The following is an 18392-nucleotide window of genomic DNA, read 5'->3' as shown; positions in this document are numbered from 1 at the left end:
TTAGAACACCAGGAACCTCATAAGCTGGGGAAGTGTGCTTTTAACTGGGTCCTCTCATTCATTTTGCCCTGGATAGTGGAGAACATAGGTTTTCCAAGAAACTGTTTCCATTTTTATTAAAACTAATTTCCTTCAGGTTTGAGGGATAACAATCAACACTGCCCTTCTCAATATGCTGGTAAACCCAGTCATGTGAAAATTTTCCCTGAAGACCCTTGGAGACAACCTTACTCTTCTAAACACTTGTGTCCAACTCTTTGGGACCCCATTTGGGGTTTTCTTAGCAGAGATACAGGAGTGTTGTTTTTTTTTTTTTTAATTTCCCTCTCCAACTCATTTTACAGATGAGGAAAGTGAGGAAAATAGAATTTAGTGACTTGTCCAGGGTCACACTGTTAGTGTCTAAGGCTGGATTTGAAGTCTAGTCTTCCTGATTCCAGGTCCAGAAAACTATCCACTGCACCACCCAGCTGCCCCATGGCATTATGTGGCCACCGGCAAAGCATTTAAACTGTCTGGGCCTCATTTGTTTGTTGAACTTCCCTTATGCTGTTTCCAGGACTTCAGCTTGGATGGATTTGTAATCTTGTGTATGAAGGGGCCCTCTCCATCTCTGCTGAAGGAAGTCCAACTGTACCTTCCCATTCTCCATGATTAAAGTTCATGTTCTCTCAAAGATTTTTAGATTCTCACAGATGCTCCACAAAGGAGGTACCCAAAGTGCTAGAGGCCTTCCTCTCATGATTTTACATTTCCCAGGAACCAGTGAAGTATTCTAGGTTTGAATCCCTTGTCTTTGCTCTGGCTCTGCCTCCTTTACTGAACATTGTTGTACCCAATGGTAACCCATAGTGGGTCAGCTTACTCTTCAGGAGGCAGTTGGTGGTGCAAGAAAGCAACTGGGCATGTCATCAACATAGAGATGAGGGATCTGGGAGTCACCTTCACAAAGATGGGAGATGAGCTCATGAGATCACTAAGTGAAAATGTGGAGAGAGAGAAGAAAAGAGGGTTCAGGATGGAGCCCTTTGCTGCAGCCCCATGTAGCAGGTGAGGCATGAATGTTGATCTAGCAAAGAGGATTAGCCAGGAAGGCACAGAACAAGCAAAAGCAGTGGGGAAAAAAATCCAAGGAGAAGAAAATATTCAGGATGAAGGGGTAGTCAGCTGCTGAATGCTAACTACGCACCAGGAAAGGAGGAAGACTGAGAAAATGCAGCACAGATGGCAATTAAGAGATCACTAGTTTCAGCTGAATGATGAGATTGGCAGCTGCATTGCAAGACATTGAAAAGGGAGTAGGAGAGGAAAGGATACCAGCAAGTTTCTAGGTATCTGTGAGGGGATGGTAGGGTCAAGGGAAGGAGTTTTAAGATGTCTTTGTATCCCTCATACATAGTAGGGGCTTAATAAATGCTTGTTGGTTGGTTGGGCACAGATGAGAGTGCCTCGTAAAACCGGATAACAAAACGATCAAGACTGAGAAAGGAGAAAAGTGAAACCAGAGCAGGGGTCATGGTCTGTGAGCACAATTAGGGAACCAAGTGAAGACCAAATAATAGATGTATGAAGAAAGAGGCAAAAGGAGAGGTGAATATTGTTCAGTTTCTTTGTATGCTCAAAGGTTATAGTGTCTGGCAGACAGGTTTTGTTGATTTGATTACTAGCGTCCTGTGGACAATTGGCGCTCTGATGACCTAGCATTCCTTGCAGCATTAGGTGCAACTTCCAGAGATGGATCTTCTAAAAGAAGTGCTTTATCTCTTTGATTTGGGGGGGGGGTCTAAACCTCTGATTTCACAGTTGTAGGTAGAGGACACAAGCAAAAAGAAAAAAAAAAAAGCTGCCTCTCCTGTTCTGAAATTTATAGTCCTTTGGTTGTGCCTGTTGCTTAAGCCACTGGGAAATTAAGGGATTTCTCCAGATCACACAGCCAGCAGATGTCACAGGGTGGCTGTGACATAGTCCTTATAAGAACTCTGAGGCTGACTTGCCGTCCACTAAGCCAAACTGCCTTTCTGATCTTTCTACTTCATGGTTCCATATGCTCAGTCCTTTCTTCCTTTTCCATGTGACATTCTGCTAACTCCCAATCCCCTGCCACAGACCCAGTGCCTTTCTTGTTTACTTCCTTTATCTCCATGAGTACAGACACCTCACCTCGTCTGGGATGCCAGCCTACCATTCTCTTGAGGAAAATCCCCAGTTTTCTTCATAGCATCCCCCAGGGGCCACTTCCTACCTGAGACCTTTGCTGATCTCTACCAGTTAGCCCTCTCCTTTGCATTAGTTTGCATTACCTTATATATTCTGTGTATTTCTCAATTCAACTGAATCCTTACTCTGCCATCTTTGTAAAGATATGATATTAATTTCTGCTTCAGTGACTTCTACATGCCTACTGAATAAAGTATCATTTGCTAATCCTGACACTTTCCACAATCTGGTGCCAACTAACCTCCCTTGGCAGGTTTTACCTTCTAGCCAGACAGGATTACTGGCTAAAATTTCAACCTGCATTAGATCAATTCCATGCCTTTGAAAAAGGGAAGACGGTGGAATCAGCATTCATATAAGCCTACTGGATGTGAAGCACTTTGCAAACATGATCTCATTTGGTCCTCACAACCACAGTGAGGTGAGTAGGTGCTCTTATCCCCCATTCAGTTGAGGAGGTGAAGTGACTTTCCCAGGGCCACACAACTAGTGTCTGAGGTCATATTTGAACTCAGGTACTTTTTTTCTTTGGTATTTTAATTTTTTCCAGTTACATGTAGAAACATTTTTTTAACATTCCTTTTTAAAACTGTGAACTCCAGTCTTTCTGACTCAGCCCTAAGTTCTATCCACTATAGTGTCCCTTGTGGCCTCTAGGCAGCTCAAGTTATCCTCTATATGTGGGGCTTCCCTGCCCCATGTTGAAAAGTGTCCTGTTGCTCAACCCCCAGTTCAGATAGCAAATCCTTCATGGAGTGGCTTCTCCTGTCAACTGAGGGGGGCCCTTTGACCCTTCTCTGATTGCCTGGACCTCCTTGTGCATATGCCTCAAAGTCTTTTATTTTGACTCTCTTTACATCTACCTATCCCTCCCTATGTCTTCAGCATCTCTGTCTTTAGGTGAGGGATTATTGGAAGCAATCATCACTAAAAGCCAATTTGCAGTTCACCTTAAATAACATTGCCATCTCCCACCTCTTTGCCTTTGCACAGGTTGACCCCTCTGCCTGGAGTGCACTCCCTCCTCACCCTGTGCCCTAGAATTCTACCTTTCTCTTTGGATGTGGTCAATGTTGAAATTGTTTTGCTTAACTATGTATATATGCTACAAAGGTCTTTTTTCTCTTCTCAGAGGTTTTAGGTGTGGGGGGAAAGAATAAAAAAAAAATCCTCAATTGAAAATGGTATTTTTTAAAAAACTCATTTCAAGTGCTGCCTCCTAGACAGGGCCTGCTCTGATTCATTCAGCAACTAGCATCTCCCCTCCCCCTCCAGAAATTACTTTGTATATACTCATATGCTCATAGAACTACAGCTAGAATGGAATTCAGAGGTCACTGAGTCCCCCTATCTCATTTTACAAATGAGGAAACTGAGGCTTAGGGTGTACATGTTCTACCCAGTGCAAGGTAAGCAGATTCTGGCTTTTGTTTCTGAGTCCCCAGCATTTAGCACAGTACCTGTCTCATAGTAATGAAAAAGTTTAATAAATGCTTGTTGCAGGAAGAGTTGATGGAGACAACATTAGAGTTTGGCAAGGTCGCCACCTAATCTTGGCTGGGGTCAACAATAGTGCATTTAGAAGTGAGGCTAAAAATGCCTGTCTTCAACATCAGAAATTTCTGTCCCAAATGCCACATAAGTATTTATTTAGTCACATGCCAAGTCATGGGTTCATAGGATTTATGACCACAAAGGACTCTACATTATCATCCAAAGCTAACCCTTCTCATTTTACAGGGGAAGAAGGCCCAAAGAGGAAAAATGCTTTGATTAAAGCTCCCCAGCATGACTTCAAAAGCTCACTATCCATGTGATCCCTCCGCACTCTAAATTTTCTAACTCCTAAAATGAAGGGGATGTCGTTCCACCATATGCCAACTCTCTGCCTATGACCCCAAGGCCCAGAGGTTCAAGTGAATGGTTACAGTCAGGGGGTCACAATTTTCTAATGTAGGAAATGTCATTTTTAAACCTCAGACAAGGGGTTCTTAACCTTTTTCTGTATTCTGGACCCATTTGGTGACCAGTCTGCTGAAGCCCAGAGATTCCCTCTCAGAATCATGTTTTTAAGTATAAAATGAAATGCATGGTATGACCAATAAAACTGAAATTAAAATGTAATTTTTCCTCATCCAAATTCATGGGGTCACTGAAATCCATCCAATCTAGATCCCCTGGAGGTCTGTGGGCCCCTTCCTTAATTCTACCTGCCATCTCCTCTGTGTACGTAGCCTTTTCTTCTAGAGGGCATTGAGTTTGCCTTGGCTTTGTACTCCCAGAATGCAGTGCTGTGCCTGATATGCCGTTTCTGTTCAGTCATTTTTTAATCAAGTCCAATTCTTTTGATGTCATTTGGGGCTTTCTTAGCAAGAGTATTAGAGTATGTTGCCACTTCCTTCTCCAGCTCATTTTACAGATGAGGAAACTGAGGCAAAGAGAGTTAAGTGACTTTCCTAGTATCTGAACCTGGATTTAAACTCAAGTCTTCCTGACTCCAGGCCCACCACTCTATTCACTGTACCACCTAGCTAGACAGCATTTAATAAATTCTTATTGACTGACCAAATGATAATTTACCTGGAGTGTATGTGTGTGTCCTGGCTGGCAGATGAAGACCTGAACATACAAACTCAAGGATCCCATGAAAGGTCCCCTTCTCTGCACAAGCAGGTCTCCTCCCCCAATTTCTTCCAAAGGGAGCTGCAGCCAGCTCTAACTACCTTTGATCCCTTCACCTCCACAAGCACAAAACATACCTTAAGTTTATAACAAATACTGTTTGAGCTTTTTAATATATATATTACAAACATCTGAGACCAATCGCACATTTCATTGTGTAGAGTATATTTACAAAAAAATATATATTACAATATTTTTTCCTTAGTGAACAGTTGACCTGAACATCAGCAAGCTGTTGCTACCAAATGTTTAAAAGGAATGCAAAAACCTCTTGTTCCTTATAAGTTAAGAATTTCGAGATCAGCCGGGGGTCCAGAATCTTAATGCATCCAGAAAGCAAACATGGCAGCAGGGATCCCAAATGTTTCAGGTCAGGAAAGAGCCTCTCTCTCTTTGCTGAGTACATAAAGGTAATGGTGTTGGGAGCTATGGACACTGATGGGTTACCCCATACAAAGCTAATAGACTTCTATCATTTCAAAATGTACATTACATCCACAGGAAACCCTTTTTTCTTTTATTAGTAGTAATATTATATAGGCGTCGGTCACACAATATCTACATGATGGGGATGAGAACAAAACAAGTCACAGGACCGTGGCTCACATTCCAGTGTCAAAGAGGACAAGCACAGACTGGACCAAAACATTGTTTCTGAATGGGTTAATAAATAACATCCAGTTGGTTATGGTTACCTCGAATGCTTTATGTTTGTATAGAAGGGAAGGTGGGAATAACATCATGTGCAGGTGTCATCGTCAGTCAATGGCAGTAAATAAATATGAACTCTATACACCAGAAAGGGGAGGAGGGAAGGAACCCAATGATGAAGAGGAAAAAGAGGAAGAGAGGTGCCCTACCACACAGGATGGATTCTGACATGCTGCTTTTTCAGTATTTTCAGTGCTGTAAGGAAATGAAAATGGGCAAAGAAATGATTGTCTTTAAAAATACCGACTTGAGAAATATTTCTATGATATTTCAGATGGAATTTTCCCTAGAGAATGAGCCGAGAAATCTGGTTGGTCTGTTGGACCTACTTGTCAGTGAAGTAAAGAAAGAGGAGGTGAGATTGGGTTGACCCAGGATATTTCTGAGAAAACCAACCTGTGCTGAACTCCAGGTTCGAGGAGGACGAGGCAGCTTCTGTTTGGTGCTTTCCCATCAAGAAGCATGTGTGGATTCCCTTTTGGGACCTTCTAAGGAGGTAGGAAGGGGAGGGTCTAGACTTTCCCCAGGTGAATAATAAGCAAGAAAACACTAGTAAATCATTTGACTTGGTCTGGAAGTAAACCTGAAATTTTCTAACTTCTGACCCTTCCCATTCTTTATTTTCCAGATCCTCAGGAATCTATGGAAGGCAGTTTTTTTCTGAATGCAAATTCTGATAAGTGGGAGACAAGGTCAACTCCTTTAGAACCTACTTCTAGCTAAGGACAACATTTGTGACCAAGAAAAATGATTGGAATAAAAATCCTGGGACGATATTCCCCATCTCCCAGTTAAAAAAAAACGTTCCTCTCCATCTCGTATAAAATTAGTCAATGGTAGGTTTTTCAAAAGATAATTAACCATAGCTTAAACAAAAGAAATGGAGCTGAAGACTCTAAGCCTCTTTGTAGGGACAGGGACCTTTGAGATGCTCCATTTGCTTTAATTTACCCAGCCAAATCAAGTGATAATCAGTGGCTACTGAAATGGAGTTACAGCTCTTCCCAAGTTTCACATTAACTTTCAAGTAGGCCACAAAAGACATATGGGCCAATATAACTATACAGAATGATGCTCTAGGGCAGAAGTACCTATCCAAGGTGTTTGGCTCTACCCAAGTTTGTCTGACCCGGTGACAAGGAAAACGTCTTTTTGACGCAATCTAAACATCAACCTCTAAAAAAAAAATCCAATCTTCCAACTGAGCAAATTCTTTACCCCATTTTTTGCTCCCTTTTTCCTAAAATGTAAAATGTCTATCCCTTCTTGGTCAAGGAGATGAAGGTCACACACCTGATCCGATGTACATCATCTCCCCTCCCCAACTCCCCTACTCCCTCCCCCATTAAAACTCTCTCTTCAGTATATACCACCTCATTTTCCATAGGGCTGTGAACTCTAGTCATTGGATCTTCAGGGTCACTCACATGCCTATAACATTCTAGAAGGTTTAAGATGATAACATCTGGAATCCTAGCCTCCTGTTTCTTTACTCATCAGGAAAGTGACAGGTAGAGAATTTTAAGTATTTGTTGTTGGGGATGTCTCATTTGGGTTCATCTGTGAAAATCTCCATTGGGACAAGAGAAAGAAGCATTAGCCTAGGTCTGCAGTGGAGATAGAGGAAAGAACAGGTTAATACAAGGGCTTTTGGCCTTGATTTTCAAATTCTGACCAGGCGTCATTCAGCTCCATGAAGATCATCTTGGCATATTGTTCATACGGCTGCCCAGTAGCCTAGAAAGAAAGAAGAGAAGTAGATGATGTCTAGCAGACCATGGATCACAAGATGGTATCTGGGAGCTGTTAATGAAGGAAAGCAGTCAAATTTTCTCATGAAACCTTTGCTTTTTTTGAAAGGCAGCTAGGTAGCTTAGCAGGTATAGTGCTAGACTTAAAAATCAAGAAGATATGGGTTCAAATCCTGCTTCACACAATAGCTGTGTGACACCAATAAAATTATATAGCCTCTCTCAGTCTCAGTTTCCTCGTGTGTGAAAGAGATAATAAAAGCATGTGTCTCACAGGCTTATTCTGAGAATCAGATGAAGTGCTTTGCAAACCTTAAGTGGGAGGGGGGAGAGGAAAAAGTGAAATGTACATGATAACATTATTATATATTTAAAATAAAAGATTTGCAGTTTCATGTGCAGTCATCTTTTTTATTATACTATATTATAGAAATGCTTGTTTTATTCCATAAATTAAAAATAGAAACTTTATGAAGATCATTATATAATTATTAGCATTATTATTGAGATAATTTTTAGTAGTAATAATGTTATTAATTTCTAACTCTTCACTTGCACCTCTTCAGAAGAATTCCCAATTATAGAAAAATAATAGAAAGGAGCTGTAACTAGATGTCTTCATCTTTGGGGCAACTCAATTCAAGTATTTATTAAGCACTTAAGTGCGCCAGGAACTATGTTAGGCACTAGAGATACAAGGAGAAACACACTCTTCTTGAGAGGGGTACAAGTAGTATAAGAGTCTACTTTCAGTGCATTGGGGTATGTATGAGGAGAAGGGAATCCCCAGGGCTGTGAGATGAGGGTGGGGTGCCAGGGAAGCCAGGGAGCAGGGGGAGGAGGGAGGAGAAGCATCTAACTTGGGAGTAGCCACCAGTGAGAGGAAGATACCATGTGATATTTTCCATTTTTTTCTAAATGTGTTTCCTATCTGTGATTTCATCCCTGTAGGGATCTCCCAGTTAGAAAATGATCTCTGCCAATGAAGATTTAGAGTTGCCTAGAACATGAGAGCTGGAGTGATTCGTCCAGGGTTACAAAGATGGTAAATGTCAGAGGCGGGACTTAGAACCACATTTTCCTGACTCCAAGACTCTTAATTCAGTAACATCTTATTATAACTAATTATCCTTACTAACTAGGCACTAATGTAATGATTGCTACCATAGGTTTGGAAGTGTTATCAGTACGCCTTGAAATGTTGGTGAATTGGACCAAAAGACCTGGTCTCTCCCTTTCTCTCCATTCCAGTCATGAAGAAAGCAAATCTGATTTTCTGTTAGAAAACTCTGACCAACTCTCCCAGCCCCCTCCCTTTGGCTTCTAGAAAATAGTATGTCAGCTCCTTGAGGGCATGGACAACTTTTGAGTTTCTTCTTTTGTATCACCAGTGTATCATCAACACATAATACACACTTAATACATGCTCTCAGATTGAAGTATTAGTTAATAAAGAAGTGATTACCCACCAGAAAAAGATTCATGGCACCTTCCCTCTCCTTAATATCTCTCATGTCTTCAAATTCCCACGTTCCCTTTTCTAAAGGACATTCTGAATTTTTCATTATGGTGAAAGAAATGATTATTGAATAACTATCTCTTGAACCTTTTATAGGTCACAATGAGCTTATTTTACGACAAGACTCGGGAGCTGGTTTTCCTGACTCTAAGGCCTACTGCTTAGCGTGTCCTGCTGCTTCCTGGTAACTTCTTACTATAACTAACTCTCCTTACTAACTTGGTGCTACAAGCAGTAGTTGGCTGCCAGGCTTCCAGTGTGAAGGCATCTATGGGAGGCACGCGATGCCATGCTGGACTTGGAGGAGTCAGGAAGGCTTGAATTCAAATCCTGCTTCAGATTGGTTGTGTGACCCTGAGCAAAATCCCTTCACTTTTTTCAGGCTGAATGAAAATAATCTTATCTGAAAAATAATCCTATTTCATTGGGTAGCTAGAGGAGTCAAATGGAATACCAAACGTAAAGTGTTATATAAATGCTAGTTGATGCTATTAGGTTGTTATTATTAGCATTACTTTTTCATCTGCCTGGGTTCAGAAAATTAAGTTGCTTCTTATTAGTCCATCTTTTGGAGACCAGTTACTAGAAGAGGCACCATGGGTTGAAACTGAAATATGCACTTTCCATGCCTTGCTCCCTGGGGCTTACGTGAGCCATACTGCCATCTTGTTCTAACTGGATGGTTCTCAGGACACCAGCGCGGCCCTTCCCAGTCTTGTGGGAAGTCTTGCTACAGTCATGTGGCTCATGGTGTTTTCTCTTCTGCTAATGAAAGAAACAGGACCTGCCTCTGACCCACCCAGGCTATGTGAGACCCTGGACATGTTGTTCAACTTCTCAGGACTGTTGGCAACTCTCTGAGACTAGACAATGCAGACCTCCATTTCCAGAGCAAGATTTCTCACCCAGAAGATCTGGGGCATCAGTGAAATCCTGGGTCCATCCATATCCCCATACCCGAACAAGGTAGCTGTCCACATGCACGTATAGATAAATCAACGAGAATCCAAAGTGTATACGCCCCTAGAGAGCAGGGGCTATTCTGTTTTCACTTTGTGTCCCCACTGCCTAACACAGTGGCTTGCATGTAGTAGGTGTCTAACAAATGTTTGTTGACTAGATGAAAATTATTTTAAAAGTTTTGAACTTGACCCTACTGATTCACTGTAGTTTGGGGAAGTCAATCATTGATCAACAAGCCTTGATTAAATGCCCGCCACATGCCAGATGATGTGCTAGGTGCTAGGAGTATGAAGACAAAATGATACAGCCCCTGCCCTTAAGGAGCTACATTCTACTGGAAAAGACAACACACACGTAGATAAATATACACAAAATATATGCAAGATACTAGGTGCTGGGGGAAGGAAGAGGGAAGGAAGGTATGTTTCTTAAGTACCCACTGTTTAAGACATTGTGCTAAGCACTTTACAATTATTTTCTCACAGATAAGATCATAGGTCCTTTCCTTCTTGGCCTTGTCTTCCATCGTCTACACTAGAGATGACACTATGGAAGATTTAACCCTCTTAGCTCTGGAGCCCCTTCTCTGAGGCCCATGCTACCTCAACTGACAAGTACCTTATATGGACCTCTACATCCCAGCTGGCCAGCTGCCCTGTAGCTGTGTCTCATCTATTACGTTATGAGCTCCATAAGGGCGGGAACTGTTTTATTTTTGTATTTTTATCTCCAGTGCATGACACATAGTAAGCGCTTAAGTGCTTTTTGATGTCTTAATTTATTCATTCTTTCATTCATGAAAATTTGCAAGACAGCGTGTCAGGCACTGGGGATCCAGAGTTGATAAGAAGCCTGTGGCTCATGATGGCAAATGTGCAGAACAAAGCAAACTACTGATGCGACCATTCCTGGAAGAACATGGGTGATGTGTATCCAGCCTCCTCCAATTCTACTCACTTTGTCTGGATGCACTACAAGCACGGCCCGCCTGTAGACCTTCTTCACCTGCTCAGGAGTGACCAGGTCGGCCATGCCCACGGGCTTCCACTTGGTTTCCCCCGCCCATAGCACCGTGTGCATGGTGGACAGCAGTGCCCTGATGTTCCTCTCTTTGCCTTCTATCCATTCCAGGATCTGTAAAAGAAGACACAGAAATCAGCATCCTTTCAACGGCCAGGGTTACTCTACTGCCAGGGAGGTAGCTAAGAGTCAAAGTACGTACAGGGTGTGGTGAAGAATTAAGGTACTGGGATAAGACAGAGTAACTGTTGCCTGTAAACTTGGCCCATCTGGAAGTCAAAGCATGAGGGGAAAGACAAGACTGGATATCAGGAAAACTTATGTCTGAAACCCTCTTCTGACACTTACAGTGGGCAAGTCATGTAACCACTCAGACTCTCAGTGTTCCCATCTTGAAAAAGGGAATCATACAACCTGGACAAAAATTGCCCGGGATAGACAAACGTGGATGGGTTGCTATCTGCATCATTGGAGCGAACTTCCTAAATGTATCATGGATCTAACTGAATACTGAGTCCCAATTGCAGAAGCCTATGGGATCCAAATGAGAAGATATGATGATGTTAGTTGGCATTATATAGTACAAAGCATTTTCTATATTCGTTTTCATCTGAGCCTCACATACACAGGACAATGGACTTGAAGTCCAGAAAACCTCAGTTCAAATCCCACCTTGGGCATTTACTAGGTATGTGAGCCCAGGATAATCACAGTTTCTTGAAGTCTCAGTTTCCTCTTCCGTATAATGAGGGGATTAGAGTCAATGACTTCACAAGGACTTTGCAGTCAGCTTCTAGGAACCTAACTCTATGACCAGAGCCCTTATGAAGAACCCTATAAAATGAAATGAGATTGGAAATGGAGGTTGGAGCCAGATGGGTGGTGACTTCATATAACTGCCTGCGAAGTTTATATTTCATTCCAGAAGCAGTAAGGGCATATAAATAAAAAAACAAGAAAATTCTAATTCTAATTATATTCTATAATATATATGATTATATTCTACACATTCTATATAATTATATATATATATATATGTTCTATATATAATTATATTCTAATAGGGAAGAAAATACATACAATGGAATAGGTTGACCTTTATAGAGTGTACTATAGGAATTAATATACCTATTTTCCAGATAAGGAAATTGAGGTTCAGAGAGTTAAATGACTTGCCTAGTGTTGATTCTACACTAAGCAAGGATAAAGGAGCAGGATTTACACCTAGAGTTTCCATCATCCACACATCCAGATACTACACCAAGGTATTTTTCTATGTAAGCAAATCAATCTCTAAACTTTGAAAGTGCTATATAAATGCTAGTCACTATCAGTAATTTAAAAAAAGCTGTTCTCAACGTGTGGGTCCCACATGACATGTATGCTAAAATTTTATCTTTTTAACATAAATAAAAATTTTTACTACAGAAATTCAACATTTAATGAAGCTAATGGGGAAAATGGTTCTGCTCAGAGAGACAGTAAGTAAAAAGACAACTCACAAAATGGCACCCAAAGCATGAAATCATCTGATGACCATGGTCCTAGGTCTTTAATGGGCCTTAAAGGCTTTTAAATACAACCTCCTCATCTCACAGATGAAGAAATTGAGGCCTAGGTCAAGTAACTTGCCTAAGGCTGTACAGGCAGAAAATATCAGAGGTGGGATTTGAACCCAGGTCTTCTGACTCAAGAGATAGTCTTATGTCCACTATATCACACTGCTACAATCAACGTAAGTCATGGAATCTCAAAGAAGGACATCAGTGGCCGTGAATCCAATCAATACCACATTCCAGGGTCTGACAGGTGGCCACCAGCTTTTACCTTGAAGATTTTGGTGGGAGGGAACACATTAAACTCATCATGAAGTTCATTCCACTGTGGAACAAAGACCCACATTCTCAATGCTGATACCCTACCAATGGTGTTGTATCACTATAAGGCAGGGAGCACAGTAGTCTCTGAGAATTACAAGTGGTATGTATTTCTTAGAGAGCAATGGAGAAGCTTATGTTTGCTGTGAATTGAACACAATATCCTACAAATAAGGAACCACAAGGAACTGGAATAAGGGAATTGAACACAATATCCTACAAATAAGGAACCATAAGGAACTGGAATAAGGGATGAAGAGAAATGGATGCCTGAGAAAAGATGAGCTGATCAGATGGTGACTGTGAGGATGTAATGGACAGGCAGCTTGAGTTACCCACCAGCCTCCTCCTCACATCAAGGACTAGAATGATAGGTCCCAAGCACATCGGATGGATTCCCTAGTGGAGGACTTATGGGAAAAATGGCTCAGAATTCCATTGGATGAGCTATGAGCTCAATCTGTGAGGGGAATATTCCAAGATATCCATTGGAGGATCTGGGCTTTTTCCTCATATGATCCTAGCTGCCTCCTCTGGAGTCAGCAGACCAAGGTGAATTCCTCTTTGGTGAGAAAATACCAGAGCTTGCAAGGGTGAAATTCCATAGCAAAGTAGAGCTAAGTGGCAGTTTGTCTTCCTATAATCACCGTATGCATGATAACAAAACCATTTTCTGAAGCCTACTTTGCCATCTCATTCTCTTAAGTGACCTGGAGGCACAAGATGCCTGTCACTCATTCAGAGCATCACCCTTGCAAATCATTTAATCTTCTAAGGCCTTCAATTTTTCCCTCTGTCAAGAGAAGATTATACTCCTTGTGTGTCTGATAACTGATCTAAGAGTCTGTAATCAAAGGGTAATACTTCCAGGGCAGAATTAGCCTTTTCCAGAGCAATTTTCCTCTCTGAAACTCAAAATTGAGCTGTCACCTCTCATCACACCCTATGCAGGAGAAATTGAAAGTATGAATCAGAGATGTATAGCCAAAGAATGTTGGAATCTAGCCACAGGTAAATCTGTGGGATGTTTGTTTAAAATCATGAGCCAGATGGATCAGAATTGGTTCAGAGGGAAATACATACACATATACATTATATGCACATATATTATTATATATTATATGTACACACACACACACACACACACACACACACACACACATATATATGTATATATATATATATACAAAATAAGAAATCAGACTTACCCAATAGGGAAATAAAAGGGGACAGGGATAAGGGAAAGGGGACAGATGATGAAAAGGAGGGCAGATAAGAGGCAGTGGTTAGAAGCAAAACAGATTTTAGAGGAGGAACAGGATAAAAAAAGAAAGGGGTAAACAGAAGAAAATAGGATGGAGGGAAATAGAGTTAGTCATCATAGCTGTGAATGGGAACAGGATAAGTTCACCCATAAAACAAAAAGAGAGAGCATAATGGATTAGAAACGAGAATCCCAACAAAGTGTTGCTTATATAAAAGACACACTTAAAACAGAAAGATACACAGAATTAAAAATATGGAGGTGGAACAGAATCTATTATGCATCAGCTGAACTAAAAAAGGAAGGATTAGCAAACATGATCTTGGACAAAACAAAGGAAAAATGTGACCTAATTAAAAGAGATAATCAGGGAAACCACATTTTGATAAAAGATACCAGAGAAAGTTAATAAGCGAATTTTTACAGCAAATTTATCTGATAAAGGCCTCTTTTCTCCAATATATAGGAAACTGAGTCAAATTTATAAAATTAGAGTCATTCCCCAATTGCTAAATTGTCGATGGATTTGGATTGAATGTGGATTGGATTGGATGTGGGCAGGATCATGGAACCACTGGATACTCCATAGATTTGAAGTTGAATGGGTCCACTGGGGCAGCTGGGAGGTACAATGGATAGAATGCCGGGAATGGACTCGGGAAGACTCATCTTCCTGAGTTTGTATCTGGCCTCAGACACTTCCTAGCTGTGTGACCTTCCCAGCAAGGCAACCCTGTGTGCCTCAGTTTCCTCATCTGTAAAATGAACTGGAGAGGGTAATGACAAACCCCTCTAGCCTCTTTGTCAAGAAAATCTGAAATGGGGTCTTGAAGTATTAGACACAATTGAACAGCAATTGTACTACACATTTATGTCACTTAATCTGAATTATAGCCTCACGGCAGCAGGGCAATCATTCTCCTACTCCTCCATAACTGGTTCTCCATCATACTCACTATAGTGGCTATACATAACTTTCATTTTTCTCCTGAAGACTCCAATAGCTCGATCTTCCCAAAGCTTCAGATCTGACCTCACCTACATTTTAGCCAAGAAAATGGAGGCCACTCACCACAAGCTTAGCATTTGTTCATCTCAAATTCCCCTGCCATCATCCCTCATTGTGGCCTCCATCACTTCAACCTCTGATGAAAAGGCTGGCCATCCTCCTGTCTTCAAACTCTCTCCTTATTAGTTCCTTCCTTGATGCCTACATATTCAAGTCTCCCCCATTAAAAAAAGTCTTCACTAGGTCCTAACATCTCCATTAGCCAGAACCCTCTTTGTCTCCTCCTATCAGCTATATTTAGTGTCTGCACTTCCCGACCTCAACAGTTCCAAAACTGTTCCCTCTGAAATAATCACTGATCCCTTCATTGTCACATCTAATGGCCTGCCCTTGGTCCTCATCTGCCTTGATGACTCTGCAGTCTTTAACACTATTAACCACCCTCTCCTTCTGCATTCCCTCTTCTGTCTGGGTTTTAGTGACAGTGTCTTCCTCTGACTGTCCTCCTACTTGGCTTCTGCTGAATCGAGGCCTTCAAGCAAAGGGTGGGTAACTTTTGGTTAAGAAGACTGTAGAAGGGACTCTTATTCAGGCCCATTTTGGACCAGAATACCTTTGGTGTCCTGCTTGACACTGAGATTTTGTGAATGATTGGAGCATCTTACTTCTCCACGAACAAGTTGTAAGCAACAAGGTGGTGTTGGGCAGTGGTGTCAAATTCAAGTAGAAACTGATTCCTGTTAGCTTCATATTAACTTAGAAAATCACAAAATAACATTATCTATGTCGTATTGTATTTTAAATTCTTTTGGTAAACATTTTCCAATTACATTTTAATCTGGTTTCTTGGCACTGGAGAGTGTGACACCTCTGGTTTCACTACAGAGTTCTGAACATGGAGTCAGGGAGACCTGAGTTCAGAGTCTGCTGTAGACAATAGCTGGGTGACCTTTGGTGGGTCTCTTAACTCTCTCAGCCTCAGTTTCCTCATCTTTAAAGTGAGGATAATAGTAACACCCTTCCCACTTCACAGGGTTGTTATGAAGATCAAATGAGATAACACAGGCAAACCACTTTGTAAATTGTAAGGCACTAGACCGTATAAACATTAGCTAATATTAATGGTGGTGGTGACAGCAGTGGGAATATTAGCCATAACAGAAATAGCGGTAACATCTCCTCTAGTCCAGTTGCTCATGGAGCAACACAGCCTCGAACTCATGCCCTTCCTTCTCCAAATCCAGATACCTTTTCACTGGGGTGGACAGCTAGATGGCACAGTGGATAGAGTACCAGTGCAGGAGTCAGGAGGACCTGAGTTCAAATCTCACCTCAGACACTTGCCACTCACTAGCTTTGTGAGCTTGGGCAAGTCACTTAACCCCAATTGCCTCATCCTGGGTCATCTCCAGTAATCCTGATGAATATCTGGTTACTGGATTCAGATGACTCTGGAGGGGAAGTAAGGCTGGTGACCCGCACAGCCCTCCCTCACTCAAAACAAAATCAAGTGCAAGTCATGTCATCATTTCTCTGATGGCAGGTCTTTCTCAGCAAAGAAGGATGAACACACACACATACCTTTTTACTAAGTCATACCAGCAACTTCAGGCAGGACAGACATGTGACTGGCAAGAGCCAACCACCCAATTCTTTCTCGCTGCTTTCTCACCTTCAGTTTCTCAGGGTCCATTTCTTTCGCCATTTCTTCCTTTCTCATTTCAGCTATTGTTCTGGGCCCCTTTTTATCTTTATGAGCATTGAAGCCTTGACCAGACAGTAGGTCTTCAAAATCAGCTGCTTTTGATTTCCCCTCTATAAAATAAGGAAGTGATCATTAAATTATTTTGAGACCCTCACCTCCCCATGCTAATAATAATTCACATAGGATATTCTTTTTAATTAGACATTTAGACATATATTGTATAAAGCACAAAATGACAACACCTAGCTCCACAAAGATGAGGTTGCCATTATTTCTTCATTTTGTGTCTCAAATCATGGAGCTGGGAAAACAACTGAGGTCATCTAGCCCAATGCTCTCACTTCACAGATCAATAAAAAAAGAAGAGGTTTCCATGGAGAAGGAGAGGGGAAATAAGAGGTAAGAATACTAGAGAAACCAATGGAGAGAGAGGGGGAGAGGAATATAGGGAGAAATGGGGAGGGAGAGGAAGGATAAGAAAGGGGGGAAAAAGGGAGAAAATTCAAAGGGGGAGGTAATGGAGAGAAATGAAGAGAAAGACAGAAGGAGAAGGGAAAAGAAGGAAGAAAGGAGACTTTTCCTATCACTCTTCAATAATGGTTGGCCCAGACTCTCTCTTCACTCTTACAGCCCCATTCCTCTATTGCCTCTACCTTGCCCTTAAAAGGACAGCACCTCCTACTTTACTAATCAATACCAATAAATTGCGAATTCATTGTGAGTTTCCTCTTCATCCCTCTCTCACCCATCACAACCCTCTTCTTCATCCCAATTCTCTCCCATTTTGACTCTAGTCTCTGAAGAAGAGTTGATCTTTCTACTTAAGGACAACCCTTCTGCCTGTGCCCTTGATCCCACCCCCTATCTCCTCTGGGGTCTTATGACTACATTTTCTCTGAAACTATTTCCAATTTATCCTATATGACTTTTTTATATTGTTTACATATTTTTCTCCCTCAGTAGACTGTGAGCTCCTTGACAGCAGAGGATTTTTTTAGCCTCTCCTTGTACCCATCTACCACTTAGTATAATACCCAACACATAGTAGGTATTTAGTTAATAAGTGTTGACTTGACTTGTCCCCTTTGCTCATCTTCTCTTTCGACATCTTCAATCTCACTTTATATGCTGGCTTTTCTATTGCCTACAAACATGCCCAGGTCTCCTCCCATCATTAAAAATCCTTCTCTTAACCCTCTCACTCCCTAAAGCTAACATCCTTATGTAAAGTCAAACTCCAAGAAAAGGTCTTGTGCATTCATTGCTTCTTTTTTCATATTTCTTATTCACTTATCATCAGGAATGGTTGAAAATCGCCTATTTCATCAAAGATCTTTTTTTTTGTTGTTGTTTGTAGGATTGTACTTAGTTTTGCTGGGGAAATTATTCTTGGTTGTAAGTGTAAGATCTGTCTTCTAGAATATCATATTCCAAGTTCTTCAGTACTGTAGAGTGGTAGCTACTAAATTTTTTATGTTCCTGACTATGGCTCCTTAGCATTCCTTCTTTCCTGCTGCTTGAAGCATTTTTTCTTTGACTTGAGAGTTCTGGATTTTGTCTATAGTATTCCTGGGTGTTTTCAATTTGGGGTTTCTTTCTGGAAGTGAATAGTGCATTCTTTCAATTTTGACTTAACTTTCTGGTTCTAAGAGATCTAGGCAGTTTTATGATTTC

The 18392-nt window shown here is 41.2% G+C and overlaps 1 protein-coding gene across 2 annotated transcripts in view; it reads right to left on the bottom strand.

Annotated features, from left to right (window-relative positions):
• Nucleotides 1-7126: 7126 nt before the first annotated feature.
• DNAJC6 (DnaJ heat shock protein family (Hsp40) member C6) overlaps nt 7127-18392 on the bottom strand; it is a 197954-nt gene continuing 186688 nt past the window's right edge. For both annotated transcript variants that reach the window (XM_072649751.1, XM_072649750.1), the window contains 3 exons: nt 16686-16828; nt 10801-10977; nt 7127-7347 (listed from right to left, as the gene is read on the bottom strand). In XM_072649751.1, the coding sequence (XP_072505852.1) occupies nt 7246-7347; nt 10801-10977; nt 16686-16828 (422 nt within the window). In that variant the 3' untranslated portion in view covers nt 7127-7245. The remainder of the gene's footprint in view (nt 7348-10800; nt 10978-16685; nt 16829-18392) is intronic.

This window comes from Notamacropus eugenii, chromosome 2 (genome assembly GCF_028372415.1).
Source record: "Notamacropus eugenii isolate mMacEug1 chromosome 2, mMacEug1.pri_v2, whole genome shotgun sequence".
NCBI classification, from domain to species: Eukaryota; Metazoa; Chordata; class Mammalia; order Diprotodontia; family Macropodidae; genus Notamacropus; species Notamacropus eugenii.
This window is presented reverse-complemented; position numbering and strand designations above follow the sequence as displayed.